Source organism: Labrus mixtus, chromosome 8 (genome assembly GCF_963584025.1).
Source record: "Labrus mixtus chromosome 8, fLabMix1.1, whole genome shotgun sequence".
NCBI classification, from domain to species: domain Eukaryota; kingdom Metazoa; phylum Chordata; class Actinopteri; order Labriformes; family Labridae; genus Labrus; species Labrus mixtus.
In genome coordinates, this window is record NC_083619.1 from 31,045,501 (window position 1) to 31,071,791 (window position 26,291).

General features: G+C 43.0%; 1 protein-coding gene across 1 annotated transcript; it reads left to right on the top strand.

Annotated features, from left to right (window-relative positions):
- Positions 1–482: 482 nt before the first annotated feature.
- Positions 483–25,529, top strand: riok1 (RIO kinase 1 (yeast)). Its single transcript, XM_061045544.1, has 17 exons — positions 483–740; positions 2,273–2,456; positions 12,643–12,730; positions 13,403–13,472; positions 13,552–13,594; positions 13,790–13,882; positions 16,140–16,252; positions 19,733–19,813; positions 20,281–20,367; positions 20,467–20,604; positions 20,683–20,786; positions 21,026–21,132; positions 22,351–22,416; positions 24,434–24,550; positions 24,635–24,688; positions 24,774–24,899; positions 24,982–25,529. Exons 1-17 carry the CDS (start codon positions 688–690, stop codon positions 25,090–25,092), a joined length of 1,635 nt encoding a protein of 544 aa, XP_060901527.1. The 5' UTR covers positions 483–687; the 3' UTR covers positions 25,093–25,529.
- Positions 25,530–26,291: the final 762 nt, after the last annotated feature.

Sequence of the window (26,291 nt, forward strand, 5' to 3'; positions counted from 1 at the left end):
ATCTCTTTTATGATCTGTGTCACTTTACGATCATCGTTAATGTTCCTGGACGGTCGGATGAGCGACTCGCTTTAAATGTTGAGGTCATATCTCATCTCCTTTCCTAAAGGATACGCCAGTGTATCCTAAAGGAGGTTATAAAGGAAGCACTGACCCACCTTTCCTTAACTTTTAGAGAATTCAAACGGCTCTTATCACGGCCGCCACTTAAATGCTTCCGGGGTTAAAGGTGAAGTGGATAGTGAAAGGTGAAGTGGATAGTGAAAGGAGATAGGAGGGACAATTCGAACGCACCCCCAGACTTTATTCTTTAGAACTGTTTATATGTCTTCATGAACAAATCCAGATATCCAGTTTTGAAATGAACCCCAAAACGTTTTTGTAAATTCACGATGATAAAATAATAATCTTATTATATTAAATATATTTATTTTAATAACAGTTGAATATTGTTTAAGTTAGATCACCTCCTCCATCACTCACGATAGAAGAAGAAGAACTTTGTGCTATCATCGGCAGGGGGCCGCACTGAGCTGCAGTTCGCGAAAAGACCCTCGCCCCTTGCCGTAGTGACGTGAGTCAGAGCCGGAAGTGAAGAAAGCACGCCGTTCCGTGAGGAGCTCTCTGACCCGTGTGGATTCTGTGAGGTTCTGGTTCAGGTGTTGGTCTCAGACGGTCTCTGACGTCATGTCGGTGGACGGTTGTGTACCTGGACAGTTTGATGACGCAGAGGAGGACAGGTGAGCTCAGACTGAGTTACTCAACATGTGTGTTATTATTATTATGATGTCTCATTAAGCACCATGTACACCAAAAGAAAAAGAAACTGTATTCTTGTTTTGTAGACTTCAGGAAGGCCTTTGACTCCATTTGTCATGAAGGACTCTTTTACAAATTACTAGAAAGTGGCATAGGGGGGAAAACCTATGATTTAATTAAAACTATGTATGTAAATAACAGATGTGCAATTAAAAAACAAAAGAACAAATGATTTCAGGCAGTACCGTGGGGGGGCTGCAACATGAGCCCAACCCTCTTTAACATATGAACACATTTACAGAAGAAGTGCAGAAGTCCACAGCTCCTGGTGTGACCCTGCAGGACACAGAGGTCAAATGTCTGATGTTTGCTGATGACCTGGTTCTCCTGTCTCCCTCCCCAGAGGGTTTACAGCAGAGCCTGGACATCCTCCACAAGTTCAGCCAAACATGGGCACTTACTGTCAATATGAACCAAAATAATGACCTTCCAAAGAAGATCCAACTCTCAGAGACACACATTAGGAAACATAGAAATCCAGCACACCAAACAATACACATATTTAGGCTAAGTCATCACTCCCACTGGACATGTTGGCATGGCTGTGAATGAGCTGCATGAGAGAGGAAGAAGAACTTTTAATGCCATCAAAAGAAAAATTGAGATTGACATTCCAATTAGGACCTGGCTCAAAATTCTCAATTCAATAATAGACCCAATCATTTTATATGGTAGTGAAGTATGGGGCCCAGATAAGAGCCGTCACAGACAGAACTGGTTACCCAGAGAGAATCTCACTTCCTCCTCCACTGTGACATGGATAAAGATTTAAGAGAATCAATATCCTGACTTTCTCCATCTCCCTGATCCTCAGAAGCTGCTCTATCTCTGTGGAGAGAAAAGGAGAGAGAGACAGAGACAGAGAGAGAGAGAGAGACAGAGAGAGACAGAGAGAGAGAGAGAGAGAGAGAGAGACAGACAGAGAGAGAGAAACAGAGAGAGAGACAGAGAGAGAGAGAGAGGCAGAGAGAGAGAGAGAGACAGAGAGAGAGAGAGAGACAGACAGACAGAGAGAAACAGAGAGAGAGACAGAGAGAGAGAGAGAGACAGACAGCCAGAGAGAGAGAGAGACAGACAGAGAGAGACAGCGAGAGACAGAGAGAGAGAGAGAGAGAGACACAGAGAGAGACAGAGAGAGAGAGACAGAGAGAGAGAGAGAGACAGAGAGAGAAACAGAGAGAGAGAGAGAGACAGAGAGAGAGTCTGTCCTGTCTGTAACCATCCCGTCTGTAACCATCCTGTCTGTAACCATCCTGTCTGTCACCGTCCTGTCTGTCACCGTCCTGTCTGAAACGTCCCATCCTGAACTCATTAAAGTTATATTCACTCTGTCTCCCTGCTGGACGGAGGAAGGACTGCAGGACTGACAGACCATGTTTGTTTGGACTTTTCTTGATTTCCCTCTGCCTACCCACTCGACATTTGTTGATTTGTTTTTATTGTCCTTTGACAGCCAATCACAGCTGTCGGCTGTGCAGAGCCAGATGAGTGATATTGCTGTGCAGCCTTCAGAGGAGTACGAGGAGGAGGAGTATGAGGAGGAGGAGGAGGAGGAGGAGGACGATGAAGAGTGGGCATGGCGTTCATCAGGCGGAGATCTGACTAAAAGATACATCAGGACGAGTATGAACTGTCAGGTGAGAACGATGGATCTGATTGGTTGTCTGTGAACATCTTGATCATCTCAGTTGTTGTGTTGTCGTAGTTGTTGTGTCGTCTTGTTGTCGTAGTTGTTGTGTCGTCTTGTTGTCGTAGTTGTTGTGAATTGTTGTTGTTGTCGTAGTTGTTGTGTCGTCTTGTTGTCGTAGTTCTTGTGTTGTTGTAGTTGTTGTGTTGTAGTTGTTGTGTCGTCTTGTTGTCGTAGTTGTTGTCGTAGTTGTTGTGTTGTCGTAGTTGTTGTTGTCTTGTTGTCGTAGTTGTTGTCGGAGTTGTTGTGTTGTCTTGTTGTCGTAGTTGTGTCGTCTTGTTGTCTTGTTGTTGTCTTATTGTCGTAGTTGTTGTGTCGTCTTGATGTCGTAGTTGTTGTGTTGTCGTAGTTGTTGTGTCGTCTTGTTGTCGTAGTTGTTGTTATCTTGTTGTTGTGTTGTCTTGTTGTCGTAGTTGTTGTTGTCTTGTTGTCGTAGTTGTTATCGTAGTTGTTGTTGTCTTGTTGTCGTAGTTGTTATCGTAGTTGTTGTTGTCTTGTTGTTTTGTTGTCGTAGTTGTTGTGTCGTCTTGTCGTAGTTGTTGTTGTCATAGTTGTTGTCGTAGTTGTTGTGTTTTCTTGTTATCGTAGTTGTTGTTGTCTTGTTGTCGTAGTTGTTGTGTTGTCGTAGTTGTTGTTGTCGTCTTATTGTCGTAGTTGTTGTTGTCGTAGTTGTTGTGTTGTCTTGTTGTTGTAGTTGTTGTTGTCTTGTTGTCGTAGTTGTTGTCGTCTTATTGTCGTAGTTGTTGTCGTCTTGTTGTCGTCTTGTTGTGTCGTCTTGTTGTCGTAGTTGTTGTGTTGTCGTAGTTGTTGTGTCGTCTTGTTGTCGTAGTTGTTGTTATCTTGTTGTTGTCTTGTTGACGTTGTTGTCTTGTTGTCGTAGTTGTTGTCTTGTTGTCGTAGTTGTTGTGTTGTCTTGTTGTGTTGTTGTTGTTGTCGTAGTTGTTGTTGTTGTCGTGTTGTCTTGTTGTCGTAGTTGTTGTCTTGTTGTCGTAGTTGTTGTGTTGTCTTGTTGTCGTAGTTGTTGTTGTTGTGTTGTCGTAGTTGTCGTAGTTGTTGTCTTGTTGTCGTAGTTGTTGTCTTATTGTCTTAGTTGTTGTTGTCGTCTTGTTGTCGTAGTTGTTGTTGTTGTGTTGTCTTGTTGTCGTAGTTGTTGTTGTCGTAGTTGTTGTTGTTGTTGTTGTTGTGTTGTCGTAGTTGTCGTAGTTGTTGTCTTGTTGTCGTAGTTGTTGTCTTATTGTCTTAGTTGTTGTTGTCGCCTTGTTGTCGTAGTTCTTGTTGTCGTAGTTGTTGTCGTAGTTGTTGTTGTCGTCTTGTTGTCGTAGTTGTTGTTGTCGTAGTTGTTGTGTTGTCGTCTAGTTGTTGTCGTCTTGTTGTCGTAGTTGTTGTCATAGTTGTTGTGTCGTCTTGTTGTCGTAGTTGTTGTCGTCTTGTTGTCGTAGTTGTCGTCTTATTGTCGTAGTTGTTGTGTCGTCTTGTTGTCGTAGTTGTTGTAGTTGTTGTGTCGTAGTTGTTGACGTCTTGTTGTCGTAGTTGTTGTCGTAGTTGTTGTGTCGTCTTGTTGTCGTAGTTGTTGTGAATTGTTGTCGTAGTTGTTGTGTCGTCTTGTTGTCGTAGTTGTTGTGTTGTCGTAGTTGTTGTGTCGTCTTGTTGTCGTAGTTGTTGTGTTGTCGTAGTTGTTGTTGTCGTCTTATTGTCGTAGTTGTTGTTGTCGTAGTTGTTGTGTTGTCTTGTTGTCGTAGTTGTTGTTGTCTTGTTGTCGTAGTTGTTGTCGTCTTATTGTCGTAGTTGTTGTCGTCTTGTTGTCGTAGTTGTTGTGTCGTCTTGTTGTCGTAGTTGTTGTGTTGTCGTAGTTGTTGTGTCGTCTTGTTGTCGTAGTTGTTGTTATCTTGTTGTTGTCTTGTTGACGTTGTTGTCTTGTTGTTGTTGTCTTGTTGTCGTAGTTGTTGTGTTGTCTTGTTGTGTTGTTGTTGTTGTCGTAGTTGTTGTCGTGTTGTCTTGTTGTCGTAGTTGTTGTCTTGTTGTCGTAGTTGTTGTGTTGTCTTGTTGTCGTAGTTGTTGTTGTTGTGTTGTCGTAGTTGTCGTAGTTGTTGTCTTGTTGTCGTAGTTGTTGTCTTATTGTCTTAGTTGTTGTTGTCGTCTTGTTGTCGTAGTTGTTGTTGTTGTGTTGTCTTGTTGTCGTAGTTGTTGTTGTCGTAGTTGTTGTTGTTGTTGTTGTTGTGTTGTCGTAGTTGTCGTAGTTGTTGTCTTGTTGTCGTAGTTGTTGTCTTATTGTCTTAGTTGTTGTTGTCGCCTTGTTGTCGTAGTTCTTGTTGTCGTAGTTGTTGTCGTAGTTGTTGTTGTCGTCTTGTTGTCGTAGTTGTTGTTGTCGTAGTTGTTGTGTTGTCGTCTTGTTGTTGTAGTTGTTGTTGTCTTGTTGTCGTAGTTGTCGTAGTAGTTGTGTTGTCGTAGTTGTTGTTGTCTTGTTGTTTTGTTGTCGTAGTTGTTGTCGTAGTTGTTGTGTCGTCTTGTCGTAGTTGTTGTTGTCGTCTTGTTGTCGTCTTGTTGTCGTAGTTGTTGTGTTGTTGTAGTTGTTGTTGTTGTCGTAGTTGTTGTGTCGTCTTGTTTTCGTAGTTGTTGTTATCTTGTTGTTGTCGTAGTTGTTGTCGTCTTGTTGTCGTAGTTGTTGTTGTCGTAATTGTTGTTGTCGTCTTGTTGTCGTCTTGTTGTCGTAGTTGTTGTTGTCTTGTTGTCGTAGTTGTGTTGTCGTAGTTGTTGTTGTCTTGTTGTCGTAGTTGTTGTGTTGTCTTGTTGTCGTAGTTGTGTTGTCGTAGTTGTTGTTGTCTTGTTGTCGTAGTTGTTGTGTTGTCTTGTTGTCGTAGTTGTTGTCGTCTTGTTGTCGTAGTTGTTGTGTTGTCTTGTTGTCGTAGTTGTTGTGTCGTCTTGTTGTCGTAGTTGTTGTTGTCTTGTTGTCGTCGTTTTGTTGTCGTAGTTGTTGTGTTTTCTTGTCGTAGTTGTTGTGTTGTCGTAGTTGTTGTTGTCTTGTTGTCGTAGTTGTTGTCGTAGTTGTTGTGAATTGTTGTTGTCGTCTTGTTGTCGTAGTTGTTGTGTCGTCTTGTTGTCGTAGTTGTTGTTTTGTCGTAGTTGTTGTCGTAGTTGTTGTGTTGTCTTGTTGTCGTAGTTGTTGTTGTCTTGTTGTCGTAGTTGTCGTAGTAGTTGTGTTGTCGTAGTTGTTGTTGTCTTGTTGTTTTGTTGTCGTAGTTGTTGTCGTAGTTGTTGTGTCGTCTTTTCGTAGTTTTTGTTGTCATAGTTGTTGTCGTAGTTGTTGTGTTTTCTTGTTGTCGTAGTTGTTGTTGTCTTGTTGTCGTCTTGTTGTCGTAGTTGTTGTGTCGTAGTTGTTGTGTCGTCTTGTCGTAGTTGTTGACGTCTTGTTGTCGTAGTTGTTGTCGTAGTTGTTGTGTCGTCTTGTTGTCGTAGTTGTTGTGTCGTCTTGTTGTCGTAGTTGTTGTGAATTGTTGTTGTCGTAGTTGTTGTGTCGTCTTGTTGTCGTAGTTGTTGTGTCGTCTTGTTGTCGTAGTTGTTGTGTTGTCGTCTTGTTGTCGTAGTTGTTGTGTCGTCTTGTTGTCGTCTTGTTGTTGTTGTAGTAGTTGTGTTGTCGTAGTTGTTGTTGTCTTGTTGTCGTAGTTGTTGTTGTCGTGTTGTAGTGTTGTCTTGTTGTCGTAGTTGTTGTGTTGTCTTGTTGTCGTAGTTGTTGTTGTCGTAGTTGTTGTTGTTGTGTTGTCGTAGTTGTTGTCTTGTTGTCGTAGTTGTTGTCTTATTGTCGTAGTTGTTGTTGTCGTCTTGTTGTCGTAGTTGTTGTTGTCGTAGTTGTTGTCGTCTTGTTGTCGTAGTTGTCTTGTTGTCGTAGTTGTTGTCGTAGTTGTTGTGAATTGTTGTTGTCGTAGTTGTTGTGTTGTCGTAGTTGTTGTCGTAGTTGTTGTGTTGTCTTGTTGTCGTAGTTGTTGTTGTCTTGTTGTCGTAGTTGTCGTAGTAGTTGTGTTGTCGTAGTTGTTTTTGTCTTGTTGTTTTGTTGTCGTAGTTGTTGTGTCGTCTTGTCGTAGTTTTTGTTGTCATAGTTGTTGTCGTAGTTGTTGTGTTTTCTTGTTGTCGTAGTTGTTGTTGTCTTGTTGTCGTCTTGTTGTCGTAGTTGTTGTTGTCGTAGTTGTTGTCGTCTTATTGTCGTAGTTGTTGTTGTCGTAGTTGTTGTAGTCTTGTTGTCGTAGTTGTTGTCGTCTTATTGTCGTAGTTGTTGTCTTGTTGTCGTAGTTTTTTGTTGTCTTGTTGTCGTAGTTGTTGTGTCGTCTTGTTGTCGTGACGTCTTGTTGTCGTAGTTGTTGTGTTGTCGTAGTTGTTGTGTCGTCTTGTTGTCGTCTTGTTGTCGTAGTTGTTGTTGTCGTCTTGTTGTCGTAGTTGTTGTGTTGTCGTAGTTGTCGTAGTTGTTGTCGTCTTGTTGTCGTAGTTGTTGTCGTAGTTGTTGTGTTGTCTTGTTGTCGTAGTTGTTGTCGTAGTTGTTGTTGTCGTCTTGTTGTCGTCTTGTTGTCGTAGTTGTTGTGTTGTAGTTGTTGTTGTCGTCTTGTTGTCGTCTTGTTGTCGCAGTTGTTGTGTTGTTGTAGTTGTTGTTGTTGTCGTGTTGTTGTCGTAGTTGTTGTGTCGTCTTGTTTTTGTAGTTGTTGTTATCTTGTTGTTGTCGTAGTTGTTGTCGTCTTGTTGTCGTAGTTGTTGTTGTCGTAATTGTTGTTGTCGTCTTGTTGTCGTCTTGTTGTCGTAGTTGTTGTTGTCTTGTTGTCGTAGTTGTGTTGTCGTAGTTGTTGTTGTCTTGTTGTCGTAGTTGTTGTGTTGTCTTGTTGTCGTAGTTGTTGTCGTCTTGTTGTCGTAGTTGTTGTGTTGTCTTGTTGTCGTAGTTGTTGTGTCGTCTTGTTGTCGTAGTTGTTGTTGTCTTGTTGTCGTCGTTTTGTTGTCGTAGTTGTTGTGTTTTCTTGTTGTAGTTGTTGTCTTGTTGTTGTGTTGTCGTAGTTGTTGTTGTCTTGTTGTCGTAGTTGTTGTGAATTGTTGTTGTCGTCTTGTTGTCGTAGTTGTTGTGTCGTCTTGTTGTCGTAGTTGTTGTGTTGTCGTAGTTGTTGTCGTAGTTGTTGTGTTGTCTTGTTGTCGTAGTTGTTGTTGTCTTGTTGTCGTAGTTGTCGTAGTAGTTGTGTTGTCGTAGTTGTTGTTGTCTTGTTGTTTTGTTGTCGTAGTTGTTGTCGTAGTTGTTGTGTCGTCTTGTCGTAGTTTTTGTTGTCATAGTTGTTGTCGTAGTTGTTGTGTTTTCTTGTTGTCGTAGTTGTTGTTGTCTTGTTGTCGTCTTGTTGTCGTAGTTGTTGTTGTCGTAGTTGTTGTCGTCTTATTGTCGTAGTTGTTGTTGTCGTAGTTGTTGTTGTCTTGTTGTCGTAGTTGTTGTTGTCTTGTTGTCGTAGTTGTTGTCGTCTTATTGTCGTAGTTGTTGTCTTGTTGTCGTAGTTTTTTGTTGTCTTGTTGTCGTAGTTGTTGTGTCGTCTTGTTGTCGTGTCGTCTTGTTGTCGTAGTTGTTGTGTTGTCGTAGTTGTTGTGTCGTCTTGTTGTCGTCTTGTTGTCGTAGTTGTTGTTGTCGTCTTGTTGTCGTAGTTGTTGTGTTGCCGTAGTTGTTGTGTTGTCTTGTTGTCGTAGTTGTTGTTGACGTCTTGTTGTCGTCTTGTTGTCGTAGTTGTTGTGTTGTCGTAGTTGTTGTCGTAGTTGTTGTCGTAGTTGTTGTTGTCGTCTTGTTGTTGTCTTGTTGTCGTCTTGTTGTCGTAGTTGTTGTGTTGTTGTAGTTGTTGTTGTTGTCGTGTTGTTGTCGTAGTTGTTGTGTTGTCTTGTTGTCGTAGTTGTTGTTATCTTGTTGTCGTAGTTGTTGTCGTCTTGTTGTCGTAGTTGTTGTCGTAATTGTTGTTGTCGTCTTGTTGTCGTCTTGTTGTCGTAGTTGTGTTGTCGTAGTTGTTGTTGTCTTGTTGTCGTAGTTGTGTTGTCGTAGTTGTTGTTGTCTTGTTGTCGTAGTTGTTGTGTTGTCTTGTTGTCGTAGTTGTTGTCGTCTTGTTGTCGTAGTTGTTGTGTTGTCTTGTTGTCGTAGTTGTTGTGTCGTCTTGTTGTCGTAGTTGTTGTTGTCTTGTTGTCGTCGTTTTGTTGTTGTAGTTGTTGTGTTTTCTTGTTGTAGTTGTTGTCTTGTTGTCGTAGTTGTTGTGTTGTCGTAGTTGTTGTTGTCTTGTTGTCGTAGTTGTTGTCGTCTTATTGTCGTAGTTGTTGTCGTCTTTTTGTCGTAGTTGTTGTTGTTGTCTTGTTGTCGTAGTTGTTGTCGTAGTTGTTGTCTTGTTGTAGTGTTGTCGTAGTTGTTGTTGTTGTCTTGTTGTTGTTGTCGTAGTTGTTGTTGTTGTGTCGTCTTGTCGTAGTTTTTGTTGTCATAGTTGTTGTCGTAGTTGTTGTGTTTTCTTGTTGTCGTAGTTGTTGTTGTCTTGTTGTCGTAGTTGTTGTTGTCGTAGTTGTTGTCGTCTTATTGTCGTAGTTGTTGTTGTCGTGTTGTCGTAGTTGTTGTTGTCTTGTTGTCGTAGTTGTTGTTGTATTGTTGTCGTAGTTGTTGTCGTCTTATTGTCGTAGTTGTTGTCTTGTTGTCGTAGTTTTTTGTTGTCTTGTTGTCGTAGTTGTTGTGTCGTCTTGTTGTCGTGTCGTCTTGTTGTCGTAGTTGTTGTGTTGTCGTAGTTGTTGTGTTGTCTTGTTGTCGTCTTGTTGTCGTAGTTGTTGTTGTCGTAGTTGTTGTCGTAGTTGTTGTGTTGTCGTAGTTGTTGTCGTCTTGTTGTCGTAGTTGTTGTCGTAGTTGTTGTGTTGTCTTGTTGTCGTAGTTGTTGTCGTAGTTGTTGTTGTCGTCTTGTTGTCGTCTTGTTGTCGTAGTTGTTGTGTTGTCGTAGTTGTTGTCGTCTTGTTGTCGTAGTTGTTGTCGTCTTGTTGTCGTAGTTGTTGTTGTCGTCTTGTTGTTGTCTTGTTGTCGTCTTGTTGTCGTAGTTGTTGTGTTGTTGTAGTTGTTGTTGTCGTAGTTGTTGTGTCGTCTTGTTGTCGTAGTTGTTGTCGTCTTGTTGTCGTAGTTGTTGTTGTCGTGTTGTCTTGTTGTCGTCTTGTTGTCGTAGTTGTTGTCGTAGTTGTTGTGTCGTCTTGTTGTCGTAGTTGTTGTTGTCTTGTTGTTGTCTTGTCTTGTTGTCGTAGTTGTTGTTGTCTTGTTGTTGTGTTGTCGTAGTTGTTGTTGTCTTGTTGTCGTAGTTGTTGTGTTGTCTTGTTGTCGTAGTTGTTGTCGTCTTGTTGTCGTAGTTGTTGTGTTGTCTTGTTGTCGTAGTTGTTGTGTCGTCTTGTTGTCGTAGTTGTTGTTGTCTTGTTGTCGTCGTTTTGTTGTCGTAGTTGTTGTGTTTTCTTGTTGTAGTTGTTGTCTTGTTGTCGTGTTGTCGTAGTTGTTGTTGTCTTGTTGTCGTAGTTGTTGTCGTCTTATTGTCGTAGTTGTTGTCGTCTTATTGTCGTAGTTGTTGTCGTCTTATTGTCGTAGTTGTTGTTGTTGTCTTGTTGTCGTAGTTGTTGTCGTAGTTGTTGTTGTCTTGTTGTAGTGTTGTCGTAGTTGTTGTCTTGTTGTTGTTGTTGTTGTTGTAGTGTTGTCTTGTTGTTGTTGTTGTTGTTGTAGTGTTGTCTTGTTGTCGTAGTTGTTGTGTTGTCTTGTTGTCGTAGTTGTTGTCTTGTTGTCGTAGTTGTTGTCGTCTTGTTGTCATAATTGTTGTTGTCTTGTTGTAGTGTTGTCGTGTTGTAGTGTTGTCTTGTTGTCGTAGTTGTTGTCTTGTTGTCGTAGTTGTTGTCGTCTTGTTGTCTTGTTGTCGTAGTTGTTGTTGTCGTCTTGTTGTCATCTTGTTGTCGTAGTTGTTGTCATAGTTGTTGTCATCTTGTTGTCGTAGTTGTTGTCGTCTTATTGTCGTAGTTGTTGTCGTCTTTTTGTCGTAGTTGTTGTTGTTGTCTTGTTGTCGTAGTTGTTGTCGTAGTTGTTGTCTTGTTGTAGTGTTGTCGTAGTTGTTGTTGTTGTCTTGTTGTTGTTGTCGTAGTTGTTGTTGTGTCGTCTTGTCGTCTTGTCGTAGTTTTTGTTGTCATAGTTGTTGTCGTAGTTGTTGTGTTTTCTTGTTGTCGTAGTTGTTGTTGTCTTGTTGTCGTAGTTGTTGTTGTCGTAGTTGTTGTCGTCTTATTGTCGTAGTTGTTGTTGTCGTGTTGTCGTAGTTGTTGTTGTCTTGTTGTCGTAGTTGTTGTTGTATTGTTGTCGTAGTTGTTGTCGTCTTATTGTCGTAGTTGTTGTCTTGTTGTCGTAGTTTTTTGTTGTCTTGTTGTCGTAGTTGTTGTGTCGTCTTGTTGTCGTGTCGTCTTGTTGTCGTAGTTGTTGTGTTGTCGTAGTTGTTGTGTTGTCTTGTTGTCGTCTTGTTGTCGTAGTTGTTGTTGTCGTAGTTGTTGTCGTAGTTGTTGTGTTGTCGTAGTTGTTGTCGTCTTGTTGTCGTAGTTGTTGTCGTAGTTGTTGTGTTGTCTTGTTGTCGTAGTTGTTGTCGTAGTTGTTGTTGTCGTCTTGTTGTCGTCTTGTTGTCGTAGTTGTTGTGTTGTCGTAGTTGTTGTCGTCTTGTTGTCGTAGTTGTTGTCGTCTTGTTGTCGTAGTTGTTGTTGTCGTCTTGTTGTTGTCTTGTTGTCGTCTTGTTGTCGTAGTTGTTGTGTTGTTGTAGTTGTTGTTGTCGTAGTTGTTGTGTCGTCTTGTTGTCGTAGTTGTTGTCGTCTTGTTGTCGTAGTTGTTGTTGTCGTGTTGTCTTGTTGTCGTCTTGTTGTCGTAGTTGTTGTCGTAGTTGTTGTGTCGTCTTGTTGTCGTAGTTGTTGTTGTCTTGTTGTTGTCTTGTCTTGTTGTCGTAGTTGTTGTTGTCGTAGTTGTTGTTGTCTTGTTGTTGTGTTGTCGTAGTTGTTGTTGTCTTGTTGTCGTAGTTGTTGTGTTGTCTTGTTGTCGTAGTTGTTGTCGTAGTTGTTGTCGTCTTGTTGTCGTAGTTGTTGTGTTGTCTTGTTGTCGTAGTTGTTGTGTCGTCTTGTTGTCGTAGTTGTTGTTGTCTTGTTGTCGTCGTTTTGTTGTCGTAGTTGTTGTGTTTTCTTGTTGTAGTTGTTGTCTTGTTGTCGTGTTGTCGTAGTTGTTGTTGTCTTGTTGTCGTAGTTGTTGTCGTCTTATTGTCGTAGTTGTTGTCGTCTTATTGTCGTAGTTGTTGTCGTCTTATTGTCGTAGTTGTTGTTGTTGTCTTGTTGTCGTAGTTGTTGTCGTAGTTGTTGTTGTCTTGTTGTAGTGTTGTCGTAGTTGTTGTCTTGTTGTTGTTGTTGTTGTTGTAGTGTTGTCTTGTTGTTGTTGTTGTTGTTGTAGTGTTGTCTTGTTGTCGTAGTTGTTGTGTTGTCTTGTTGTCGTAGTTGTTGTTGTCTTGTTGTCGTAGTTGTTGTCGTCTTGTTGTCATAATTGTTGTTGTCTTGTTGTAGTGTTGTCGTGTTGTAGTGTTGTCTTGTTGTCGTAGTTGTTGTCTTGTTGTCGTAGTTGTTGTCGTCTTATTGTCGTAGTTGTTGTCTTGTTGTCGTAGTTGTTGTTGTCGTCTTGTTGTCATCTTGTTGTCGTAGTTGTTGTCATAGTTGTTGTCATCTTGTTGTCGTAGTTGTTGTGTTGTCTTGTTGTTGTGTTGTCTTGTTGTCGTAGTTGTTGTCGTCTTATTGTCGTAGTTGTTGTCGTCTTATTGTCGTAGTTGTTGTGTCGTCTTGTTGTCGTAGTTGTTTTGTTGTCGTAGTTGTGTCGTCTTGTTGTCGTAGTTGTTGTTGTCTTGTTGTAGTATTGTAGTGTTGTAGTGTTGTCGTAGTTGTTGTTGTCTTGTTGTAGTATTGTCGTGTTGTAGTGTTGTACTGTTGTAGTGTTGTCGTAGTTGTTGTTGTCTTGTTGTCTAGTTGTTGTGTTGTCTTGTTCTTGTTGTTGTCGATGTGGTTGTCGTTTGTATAATGGTCTCAGGACTCACATCCACACTTAAAGGTCTGTCTGACTCATGATCTCTCTTCTTATTGGTCAGTCCAACAGACAGAATCCGTCCAATAAGATGCTGCCGTCCACTCCGTCTGATAAAGCTCTGAGGAAGTATGAACACAAGATCAACCTGGGTAACACACACACACACACACACACACTCACACACACACACAGCTGCTCACACACACACACTCACACAGAGCTGCTCACACACACACACACACACTCACACACACACACAGAGCTGCTCACACACACACACTCACACAGAGCTGCTCACACACACACACACTCTCACACACACACACACTCACACACACACACACACACAGAGCTGCTCACACACACACTCACACACACACACAGAGCTGCTCACACACACACACACTCACACACACACACAGAGCTGCTCACACTCACACACACACACAGAGCTGCTCACACACACACTCACACACACACACAGAGCTGCTCACACTCACACACACACACAGAGCTGCTCACACTCACACACACACACAGAGCTGCTCACACACACACACACAGAGCTGCTGCTCACACACACACACACACAGAGCTGCTCACACACACACACACACACACACACACACAGAGCTGCTCACACATGCACACACACACACACAGAGCTGCTCACACACACACACACACACACACACACACACAGAGCTGCTCACACACACACACACACACACACACACAGAGCTGCTCTCAGGTGTGTTTGACAGAACGATGGGCTGGTTTTTCTTCTGATAACCGAGCGTATTGATTGGTTGTTGTTTCAGATAAGCTGAATTATGCTGACTCAGTGATTAATAAAGTGACGATGATGCAGAAACAGAAAGAATCCGACACGTACGTATGAACTCACTTCCGACCTATTTCACAGGTGAGCTGACATGTTTCTAATGCTCTGATTGGCTGCTCTCTGCAGGTACAGAGTGAAGGACAAATCAGATCGAGCCACAGTGGAACAGGTGAGCATTAAAATGCTTTTATTTAGAAAGAGCCTTACAGGAAGTGAACAGCAGGGTGTAGAAAATAAAACACAAAGAGGTATATATTTGTCACCTGATCAATCATGTGATCATTAAATGATTAACATGTGTTTCATGAGTTATTGGTCGATGATTGATTCTTTGATTCAGGTGATCGTCTTTTTTCTTCTACAGGTTTTAGATCCACGCACTCGAATGATTCTCTTCAAGATGCTGAGTCGAGGAATCATCAGCGAAATCAATGGCTGCATCAGCACCGGGAAGGAGGTCAGAACCAATCAATTAATGTTTCATACACATACAAAAAGGAATGTTTTAAACTACTCTTAAAGGTACAGTGTGTGTCTGCCTCTCAGACCCTGAAGAGAGGGGCCTGATAACTGAAGGGTCTACCTCCCATAGTACATTTAGAGACAGTAGGTACCACGAGCAGGCCCGATAACTGAAGGCTCTACCTCCCATAGTACATTTAGAGACTGTACCACGAGCAGGTCTGATAACTGAAGGCTCTACCTCCCATAGTACATTTAGAGACTACCACGAGCAGGTCTGATAACTGAAGGCTCTACCTCCCATAGTACATTTAGAGACTGTACCACGAGCAGGTCTGATAACTGAAGGCTCTACCTCCCATAGTACATTTAGAGACTACCACGAGCAGGTCTGATAACTGAAGGCTCTACCTCCCATAGTACATTTAGAGACTGTAGGTACTACGAGCAGGCCTGATAACTGAAGGCTCTACCTCCCATAGTACATTTAGAGACAGTAGGTACCACGAGCAGGCCTGATAACTGAAGGCTCTACCTCCCATAGTACATTTAGAGACTGTAGGTACCACGAGCAGGCCTGATAACTGAAGGCTCTACCTTCCATAGTACATTTAGAGACTGTACCACGAGCAGGTCTGATAACTGAAGGCTCTACCTTCCATAGTACATTTAGAGACTACCACGAGCAGACCTGATAACTGAAGGCTCTACCTCCCATAGTACATTTAGAGACTGTACCACGAGCAGGTCTGATAACTGAAGGCTCTACCTCCCATAGTACATTTAGAGACTACCACGAGCAGGTCTGATAACTGAAGGCTCTACCTCCCATAGTACATTTAGAGACCGTAGGTACCACGAGCTACCTGATAACTGAAGGCTCTACCTCCCATAGTACATTTAGAGACAGTAGGTACCACGAGCAGGCCTGATAACTGAAGGCTCTACCTCCCATAGTACATTTAGAGACAGTAGGTACCACGAGCAGGCCTGATAACTGAAGGCTCTACCTCCCATAGTACATTTAGAGACCGTAGGTACCACGAGCTACCTGATAACTGAAGGCTCTACCTCCCATAGTACATTTAGAGACAGTAGGTACCACGAGCAGGCCTGATAACTGAAGGCTCTACCTCCCATAGTACATTTAGAGACAGTAGGTACCACGAGCAGGCCTGATAACTGAAGGCTCTACCTCCCATAGTACATTTAGAGACTGTACCACGAGCAGGTCTGATAACTGAAGGCTCTACCTTCCATAGTACATTTAGAGACTACCACGAGCAGGTCTGATAACTGAAGGCTCTACCTCTCATAGTACATTTAGAGACTGTGCCACGAGCAGGCCTGATAACTGAAGGCTCTACCTCCCATAGTACATTTAGAGACTGTAGGTACAACGAGCAGGCCCGATAACTGAAGGCTCTACCTCCCATAGTACATTTAGAGACAGTAGGTACCACGAGCAGGCCTGATAACTGAAGGCTCTACCTCCCATAGTACATTTAGAGACTGTAGGTACCACGAGCAGGCCCGATAACTGAAGGCTCTACCTCCCATAGTACATTTAGAGACAGTAGGTACCACGAGCAGGCCTGATAACTGAAGGCTTTACCTCCCATAGTACATTTAGAGACTGTAGGTACCACGAGCAGGCCTGATAACTGAAGGCTCTACCTCCCATAGTACATTTAGAGACTGTGCCACGAGCAGGCCTGATAACTGAAGGCTCTACCTCCCATTGTACATTTAGAGACTGTGCCACGAGCAGGCCTGATAACTGAAGGCTCTACCTCCCATAGTACATTTAGAGACTGTACCACAAGCAGGCCTGATAACTGAAGGCTCTACCTCCCATAGTACAGTTAGAGACCGTAGCTACCACGAGCAGGCCTGATAACCTAAGGCTCTACCTCCCATAGTACATTTAGAGACCGTAGCTACCACAAGCAGGCCTGATAACTGAAGGCTCTACCTCCCATAGTACATTTAGAGACTGTACCACGAGCAGACCTGATAACTGAAGGCTCTACCTCCCATAGTACATTTAGAGACCGTAGGTACCACGAGCAGACCTGATAACTGAAGGCTCTACCTCCCATAGTACATTTAGAGACCGTAGGTACCATGGACAGGCCTGCATTCTGAGTCTAAAGATGATAGTTCAGACTGTAAACATTGACTGTTTTTGTTTGTGTAGTTCTGTTTGTGTTTACTACTACTACTTACTACTTTACTACTACTTGTTTTAGGCTAACGTTTATCACAGCAGTACGTCGGCAGGAGAAAGTCGAGCCATCAAGATCTACAAAACCTCCATCCTGCTGTTCAAAGATCGGGACAAATACGTTAGTGGAGAGTTCAGGTCAGTACCTGCCCCCTGCTAACATTAGCTAGCATTTCAGTTCCTGCCCCCTGCTAACATTAGCTAGCATGTCAGTTCCTGCCCCCTGCTAATATTACCTCTTGGGGCGCTCCACTGTGTGCGACCCAGCAGCCTACCTGTCCACCTGTTGTTAGGTGTTTTAAGTGTTTTTAGTTGTTTTTCAGCTAATTTTTCAGAGTTTACTAACATCTTGTGTGTGTGTGGAGATCTGTCAGTACTTCAGGGATGCGGACTATGGTAACATTTACAGAGCTTTTGGCACTCTTTCGAGTGACAGCGCTTCTTGCTGAGTTGTGCTCCTGTCACGCTGCGGACGGACATGGCGTGTCAGGGAGGGTCACTCTCAGTCGGGAGCTTCTCCTCTCCTTGCGGGGCTCAACAGCCGACGATGTGCCGACAAACATCCCGACGGAGCTTCTCAGGCCGGTTAAGACGTCTGGTGTTCGAAAAAGAGGAAGGAGAGGTGGAATTCGCCGTAGACTAAAGAATCTGCGGCTTGACAACCGCCGCAAACTTCCTCCACTTCCCACAGTCCTGCTGTCAAACGTGCAGTCCAACCGGAACAAAATAGATGAACTGGAGGCGTATGCCAAGTTTAAACGGGAAATCAAAGACACTTGTGTTCTTGCCTTCACTGAAACATGGCTGAGTAAATCGGACCTGGATTCGGATCTGGAATTAACTGGGTTTGGAATCCCAATTCGCCTGGACCGGTCCCCGGGGATTACCGGTAAAAGTCGCAGAGGAGGCGTGTGTTTCTACGTTAACCCAAGGTACTGTAAAACTGTGGTGGTCAGAGTCGCTTTGTACCCCAGACGTGGAGTTACTGACAATTTCTCTCCGCCCATTTTACCTGCCTCGTGAATTTCAGCAGCTGTTTTGTATGTACAGACTGGAAATGTTTTTATGATGTTTGTGATGACATTAATGAACTTTCTGACACCATCTCGTCTTACATCACCTTCTGTGTGGATTCCTTGATCCCAACTAAAAAGGTGTCGACTTACCCGAATAATAAACCCTGGGTAACAAAAGAACTGAAATCAGTTATCAATAAAAAGAAACTGATTTTCTACTCTGGTGACCCCCTGGAGTTAAAGACTGTCTCCAAAGAAGTCAGGGTGGAAATAAGGAAGGCAAAACTTAAGTATAAAAATCAAATTGAGGATCAGTTCAGTGGTGGTGACCTCAGAGCAGCCTGGAAAGGAATACAATCCATGGCATCAATTAACCAGTCCACCTGTGGGACTAAGCCTCCTATCTGTGTAAATGGTGTGGATGGGTCACTGTGCTGACCAACTCAGTGACGTATTCACAAAAGTTTTTCAGATGTGCGCTGAGTGTGGCCGGATACCCCCCATCTGGAAAACATCCACAGTTATCCCTGTGCAGCTGAACCTAAGGATTTGAATGATTTTAGACCAGTCGCTCTTACTTCACTTGTTATGAAAACATTTGAGAAAATCCTAAAAGCAGAAGTTGTCTCATTAATAAATGGTCAACTTGATCCACTTCAGTTTGCTTATCAAGCTGGCAAAGGTGTGGACGACGCCAAGGTTTTCATTTTAGACACTGTGTACAAACACCTGGAAAAACCTAAATTCCATGCCAGACTTTTATTTGCTGACTTTTCCTCAGCTTTTAATAAAATGCAGCCTCATATTTTAATTAACTTGCTTACAAAACAGACACAGAAACGTCTCCTCCTTACTTTAACTCTCTGATCCAGGTCTACACTCCCCCCCCCCACTACGCTCTGCCAATGAAAGGTGTCTGAACCAACCTTCACAACAGGGTCCTAAGTCTCTGACTAGACTCTTCTCCTCTGTCGCCCCCCGGTGGTGGAATGAACTTCCAAACTCCATGTGATCTGCAGAGTCCCTCTGCACCTTTAAGAAAAAGCTAAAGACCCAGCTCTTTCATGAATACCTACTAACTTAATGATGATGGTCTCCATATTATTGATGATGATGATGGTAATGACGATGGTTTTTGTTTGATAACGACGACTTATAAGATGGTTTCTATACTGATTAGAGCTCTCAAGAACTGCCCTCAATGTTGTGCTTTGCCTCTGGTCACTTCCTGTCAGCACCTGTGTGTCCAATCAGACTCAAAGCTGATCGTTTGCTCTTACTGACATTGTTCCCTTTTTTCTAGATCCTTGCTTGTGTTGTTCTTACTCTCTGATGTACGTCGCTTTGGATAAAAGAGTCTGCTAAGTGAATTGTAGAATTGAGAGACTATCCTCTCACTTTGAATTTCCTGGTCAGATTTTAATGTTGCTTTTAAACTTTTTAACAGACAGAGTTCAGCAGGTTTTCGTGAATGGTCAAATGTTGAAAATAATTATGTCAAACACTGGTTCCCCTCAGGGCTGTGTCCTTTCCCCCCTGCTTTTTATCATGTACACAGATAGCTGCAGAACATGACAAGAGAGCAGTTATCTGGTAAAGTTCTCAGATGACACTGTTCTGCTGTCCCTCCTTCAGGGCTCAGAATCAGGCCATGGCGGTGCTCTACCAACTTTTGTTAAGTGGTGCGATGACAACTTCCAGGATCTTAATGTCCTGAAAACCAAGGAATTGGTCATAGATTTTAGGGAGAACTGTTTTCTCCCTGAATCTTGCATTATCCACGGTGGAGAGGTTGAAATAGTGGACTCACATAAATACCTTGGGACAGTGTTCGACTCTGAATTTAAGTTCTCTGAAAACAGAGTCTATCGTGAAAAGAGGCCAACAGAGAATTCATTTGATGCGGAGGCTGAACTCTTTTAGTGTTTCACAAAGCATTTTATGTAGCTTTTATCATTCTTTTATCGAAAGTCTTTTAACATTTTCTTTTATCTGTTGGTTCAATGGGTTGTCTGTGAAGGACAAGAACAGTTTGAACCACATCGTAAAAGTCTGCTCTAAGATTATTGGAGTCCAGCTGAAAGACTTGAGCTCCCTGTGGAAGGAGCGTGTGGTCCAGAAAGCCAAAGGGATCATAAACCAACCTGAACATGTTGTCTCATCTGAGTTTTCTTTAATGCCCTCTGGACGGCGCTATCTTGCCCCTCCAAGGAGGACAAATAGATACTCCAACTCTTTTATCCCTTCAGCTATCAGGCTGTTGAATGCTGAACAAGTCTGTCATCGTATTAGGAAATTGTAGATTGATAGCGCTGGCTTTCTCACTTGACGACCTGTTCGTCTGTTGAACTGTTGTTACTGACATGTGAATGTAACTGTTTGAATGCTGTGGTGATGTATTTGTTTCCTTTTATGTTGTCTTTGCGTTTTTCAATGGCTCGGTAGGTTGTGAAACTGAATTGCCCTTCTGAGATAAATTAAGTTTTCTGAATCTGAATATTAGCTAGCATGTCAGTACCTGCCCCCTGCTAACATTCGCTGTCACCACTCTGATCAACCATCATCACAGTAACATATTCTGAGTTCTTTTGTTGCTCTGCAGGTTCCGTCACGGTTACTGTAAAGGAAACCCCAGGAAGATGGTGAGAACCTGGGCCGAGAAGGAGATGAGGAACCTCATCAGGTCAGAACCTGCCCTCTGACAAATAGAACAAACTGACCAATTAAAACAAACAAACAGAACCAGTTTAACTTCACAGTGGAACCTAGTGGAACTTCATTGGGCTGATGGGGATAACCCTCTTCAAACTGATAGAGAACCCGTTAAATCTCTTCATTATGAAACATGGGTGACGTTCTCCTGTGTTCTAATAAACTTATGGAACGAAAAAGAACCGGTATTTTTGATAGATGAGACTGAATACAGTCTCTGTTACTGATGGGTTGGTTCTTTGGAACTAAGTAGAACCTGATGGTATTTTCTTTAGAACCCAGTAGAACCTGATTGTGTTTTCCAAAGAACCCAGTAGAACCTGATTGTGTTTTCCAAAGAACCCAGTAGAACCAGATGGTATTTTCTTTAGAACTCGGTAGAACCTGATAGTATTTTCCAAAGAACCCAGTAGAACCTGATTGTGTCTCATGTTTCAGGCTGCAGACCGCAGGAATCCCAAGTCCAGAACCTCTTCTTCTGAGGAGTCACGTGCTGCTAATGAGCTTCATTGGAAAAGACAACATGTAAGAACCAATCAGAGTGATTGATCATAGAAATTAAAAATGACTCATGTATCAGGTATTGATCATTCTTGATCATTGTCTCTGGGTTCGATTGGTCAGGCCTGCTCCTCTGCTGAAGAACGCATCGCTGTCAGACTCGAAGGCTCGTGAGCTCTACCTGCAGGTTCTACAGAACATGAGGAAGATGTTCCAGGAGGCCCGACTAGTCCATGCAGACCTCAGCGAGTTCAACATTCTGTATGAGACCACATCCAGAACTCACAACCTCTTGAAAAAAACTCCCAACTGTAGTTAACTTTTTTCTCACCTGTTTAGGTATCACAATGGGGACGCTTACATCATCGACGTTTCCCAGTCGGTAGAACACGATCATCCTCACGCTCTGGAATTCCTCCGGAAGGACTGCAGCAACGTGAACGGTATTTAAAGAACCCACTGAAGACACATTTGTTTGTTTCCTTAGTTTAAATCTTCACGTCCTCTTCCTGTTTCTGACTAGGCAGCTTTATTTGATTTGTGTCATAGTGACATTCTTAGAGGTTCTATAAGAACATTTATGATCATGAATCCAAAGGTGTTCTCTCATTGAACCCTCTGCTGCCTGTTCCACTCTTTTCCCAAACAAAAATAGAGATTGTGTTGGGTTTTTTTTCCCCAGAGTTCTTTGTGAAACGCGGCGTGGCAGTGATGACAGTCAGAGAGCTGTTTGACTTCATCACCGACCCTTCAATCACCTGCAGTAACATCGACCAATACCTGGAAAAGGTGTGACCCCATTTATAAACACATCCTCAAAAACACACACAGTGACAGAATGTAAACACAGACGAGAGATGAGCAGGAAACAATTTATGGAAAGCAACTAGATACAGAGAGCAACAAGAGAGCAACCACATACAGAGAGCAACCTGATACAGAGAGCAACCAGATTCAAAGAGCAACAAGAGAGCAACCACATACAGAGAGCAACAAGAGAGCAACCAGATTCAGAGAGCAACAAGAGAGCAACCACATACAGAGAGCAACAAGAGAGCAACCAGATTCAGAGAGCAACAAGAGAGCAACCACATACAGAGAGCAACCACATACAGAGAGCAACCACATACAGAGAGCAACAAGAGAGCAACCAGATTCAGAGAGCAACAAGAGAGCAACCACATACAGAGAGCAACAAGAGAGCAACCACATACAGAGAGCAACAAGAGAGCAACCACATACAGAGAGCAACAAGAGAGCAACCACATACAGAGAGCAACAAGAGAGCAACCACATACAGAGAGCAACAAGAGAGCAACCACATACAGAGAGCAACAAGAGAGCAACCACATACAGAGAGCAACAAGAGAGCAACCAGATTCAGAGAGCAACAAGAGAGCAACCAGATACAGAGAGCAACAAGAGAGCAACCAGATACAGAGAGCAACAAGAGAGCAACCAGATACAGAGAGCAACAAGAGAGCAACCTGAAACAGAGAGCAACCACATACAGAGAGCAACAAGAGAGCAACCACATACAGAGAGCAACAAGAGAGCAACCACATACAGAGAGCAACAAGAGAGCAACCTGAAACAGAAAGCAACAAGAGAGCAACCAGATTCAGAGAGCAACAAGAGAGCAACCAGATTCAGAGAGCAACCACATACAGAGAGCAACAAGAGAGCAACCACATACAGAGAGCAGCCAGATACAGAGAGCAACAAGAGAGCAACCTGAAACAGAGCAACAAGAGAGCAACCAGATTCAGAGGGCAACCACATACAGATAGCAACAAGAGAGCAACCAGAAACAGAGAGCAACAAGAGAGCAACCAGAAACAGAGAGCAACAAGAGAGCAACCAGAAACAGAGAGCAACAAGAGAGCAACCTGAAACAGAGAGCAACAAGAGAGCAACCAGATACAGAGATCAACAAGATACTGAGGGCAACCACATACAGAGAAATATTGTGTTTGTATAATTGTGTGTCTGTTGTTGGTTGTCTAGGCGATGGTGATTGCAGCTGAGCGGACGTCGGAGCAGAGATCAGATCAGGATCGAGTTGATGAGGAGGTGAATTCAACATCAATCAATTTCTACTCATAAGAAAAAAGTCTATTCTTAAAAGTAGAGTGTGTCTGCCTCCCGGACCGTGACTGGTAGATGATTCCAAAGGAGAGGTGCCTGAAAACTGAAGGCTCTACCTCCCATAGTACATTTAGAGACTGTAGGTACCACGATCAGGCCTGATATCTGAAGGCTCTACCTCCCATATTACATTTAGAGACTGTACCACGAGCAGGTCTGATAACTGAAGGCTCTACCTCCCATAGTACATTTAGAGACTGTACCACGAGCAGGCCTGATAACTGAAGGCTCTACCTCCCATAGTACATTTAGAGACTGTACCACGAGCAGGCCTGATAACTGAAGGCTCTACCTCCCATAGTACATTTAGAGACTGTACCACGAGCAGGTCTGATAACTGAAGGCTCTACCTTCCATAGTACATTTAGAGACTACCACGAGCAGGTCTGATAACTGAAGGCTCTACCTCTCATAGTACATTTAGAGACTGTGCCACGAGCAGGCCTGATAACTGAAGGCTTTACCTCCCATATTACATTTAGAGACTGTACCACGAGCAGGTCTGATAACTGAAGGCTCTACCTCCCATAGTACAGTTAGAGACTGTACCACGAGCAGGTCTGATAACTGAAGGCTCTACCTCCCATAGTACATTTAGAGACTGTACCACGAGCAGGTCTGATAACTGAAGGCTCTACCTCCCATAGTACATTTAGAGACTGTACCACGAGCAGGCCTGATAACTGTAGGCTCTACCTCCCATAGTACATTTAGAGACTGTACCACAAGCAGACCTGATAACTGAAGGCTCTACCTCCCATAGTACATTTAGAGACTGTACCACGAGCAGGTCTGATAACTGAAGGCTCTACCTCCCATAGTACATTTAGAGACTGTAGGTACCACGAGCAGGTCTGATAACTGAAGGCTCTACCTCCCATAGTACATTTAGAGACTGTACCACGAGCAGGTCTGATAACTGAAGGCTCTACCTCCCATAGTACACTTAGAGACTGTAGGTACCACTAGCAGGCCTGCATTCTGGGACCGTAATGTTCTTGAGGGGCAGTATGGCACTAGTAGCTCCTTAAGATAAGATGGTGCCTGGCCATTTAGAGCTTTGTAAGTGAGAAGAAGGATCTTGAATTCTATTCTAGACTGTATAGGGAGCCAGTGCAGAGAAGCCAACACAGGAGTAATGTGGTCCCATTTCCTGGTTCTGGTCAGTATACGAGCTGCAGCGTTCTGGACTAGTTGAAGAGTCTTTAGAGATTTGCCAGAGCACCCTGACAAAAGAGAGTTACAATAATCCAATCTGGAGGTAACAAATGCATGAACTAGTTTTTCTGCATCACTTTGCGACAGGATATTCCTGATCTTGGATATATTACGAAGGTGAAAATAGGCTGTTCTTGAAATTTGCCTGATGTGAGAGCTAAAAGACATATCTTGATCAAAAAGAACTCCTAGATTCCTAACAGTGGTGCTAGATGCCAGGCTGATGTCATTAAGGACAGTCAAATCACTAGAAAAAGTATCTCTGAGGTTCTTAGGGCCTAGCACAATAACTTCAGTCTTGTCTGAGTTAAGTAGCAAAAAATTTCTGGTCATCCAGGTCCTAACGTCCTTAAGGCACGTTTCTAGCTGACATAACTGACTGGTGCCATCGGGCTTCATTGATACATAAAGCTGAGTATCATCTGCATAACAATGAAACTGTATGGAGTGTTTCCTCATAATATTTCCCAGAGGAAGCATATATAATGTAAAGAGAATCGGTCCAAGCACTGAACCTTGTGGCACTCCATGGCTAACTTTAGTGTGCATAGAGGACTCATCATTAACATACAAACTGAGATCTGTCTGACAAGTAGGATTCAAACCAACTTAAAGCAGTCCGTGTGATCTATTCTCTGTAACAGGAAGTTAGAGGAACTAAAACACCACAGAGACAATCATCAGGTTCAGCAGGTTGCATTAATAACTTCACCTCCTCCCTCAGGTGTTCAAAAAAGCTTACATCCCTCGGACTCTGACAGAGGTGAGTCACTATGAGCGAGATGTGGACCTGATGAAGTACAAGGAGGAGGAGTCAGCCATCAGCGGTCACCATGACAACGTAAGAAACAAAACAAATAATGTTTTATTATGAAACATGGAGTCCACCTGTGATTACTTGATGATGGTGATGATGTTGTTTCAGGTTCTGTATCAGACATTGAGCGGGTTGAAGAAGGATCTTTCTGGAGTTCAAACAGTAAGAACACTCACACCTCCCCGTAAAGGAGTGTCACAACCAGTCAGTGTAACATCTTCATCCCGACTGTGTCATGTCTCCTCAGGTTCCTGCTCTCCTGGAGGACGACCAGTCTTCATCCTCGGAGGAGGAGGATGAGGATGAGGAGGATGATGATGATGATAACGATGACAAGCAGGAGAAGAGCGAGGCGGCTCCAACTGACAAAAAGGTAAATAAACAAGAAATACAAATATAAAAAACATCAACAACAACATTAATGATAGACGATGACGTTCGTTTTGTTCTTTCAGGAGATGAAGAAGACGGTGAAAGAAGCTCAGAGAGAAAAGAGAAAAAACAAAGTTCCCAAACACGTGAAGAAGAGGAAAGAGAAAGTCTCCAAAATGAAGAAAGGAAGATGACGACTTCCTGTTTGTAGTGACATCGATCCTCTGTAAACATGACGCAGCCAATCACAGCCGTCTCTGAGCAGCCAATCACAGCTGTCTCTGAGCAGCCAATCACAGCCGTCTCTGAGCAGCCAATCACAGCCGTCTCTGAGCAGCCAATCACGGCCGTGTCAAACCAAATTGACTGATGGACAGAAACCCTCAGCTGATGCTACCTGTTCTACAGGTGTGCAGCTGTGACATCACAGGAAACATCAGCAGAAATTTTAAACATTCAATCAAAGTTTCCATCTCCATCTCCTGTCCCTTTAGAACCTGGATCCATCTCCTGTCCCTTTAGAACCTGGATCCATCTCCTATCCCTTTAGAACCTGGATCTGTTTGCTTGTAAAACCTAATAAAGTGAACGTGTGGCTTGTTGTTCATAAAGTTGAGACATTGATTCATAATATTTCTTTCTATTTCAGCTTTATTATTGAACCCAATGTGACTGAAAACAAAACCTGTGTGTGTGTGTGTGTGTGTGTGTGTGTGTGTGTGTGTGTGTGTGTGTGTGTGTGTGTGTGTGTGTGTGTGTGTGTGTGTGTGTGTGTGTGTGTGTGTGTGTGTGTGTGTGTGTGTGTGTGTGTGTGTGTGTGTGTGTGTGTGTGTGTGTGTGTGTGTGTGTGTGTGTGTGTGTGTGTGTGTGTGTGTGTGCGCAATCACATATATGATTACACACAGAACAAATTGTGTGTAACAGTGAAGTTCTGTAATCTGTGTTTGCGTCAGTGTTTCATATCAAAGAAACATTCTGTATCCTGCTGTAGTTTCAGACACACAGACAGACACACACATACAGACAGACACACACACACATACAGTCACATACAGACACACACATACAGACAGACACACACATACAGACACACACATACAGACACACACATACAGGCACACACAGACACACACATACAGACACACACATACCGACAGACACACACAGACACATACAGACACACATACAGACACACACAGAGACAGACACACACACTCAGACACACACAGACACATACAGACACACACAGAGACAGACACACACACTCAGACACACACAGACACATACAGACGGACACATACAGACACACACAGACAGATACAGACAGACACATACAGACACACACAGAGACACACAGACACATACAGACAGACACATACAGACACAGACAGAC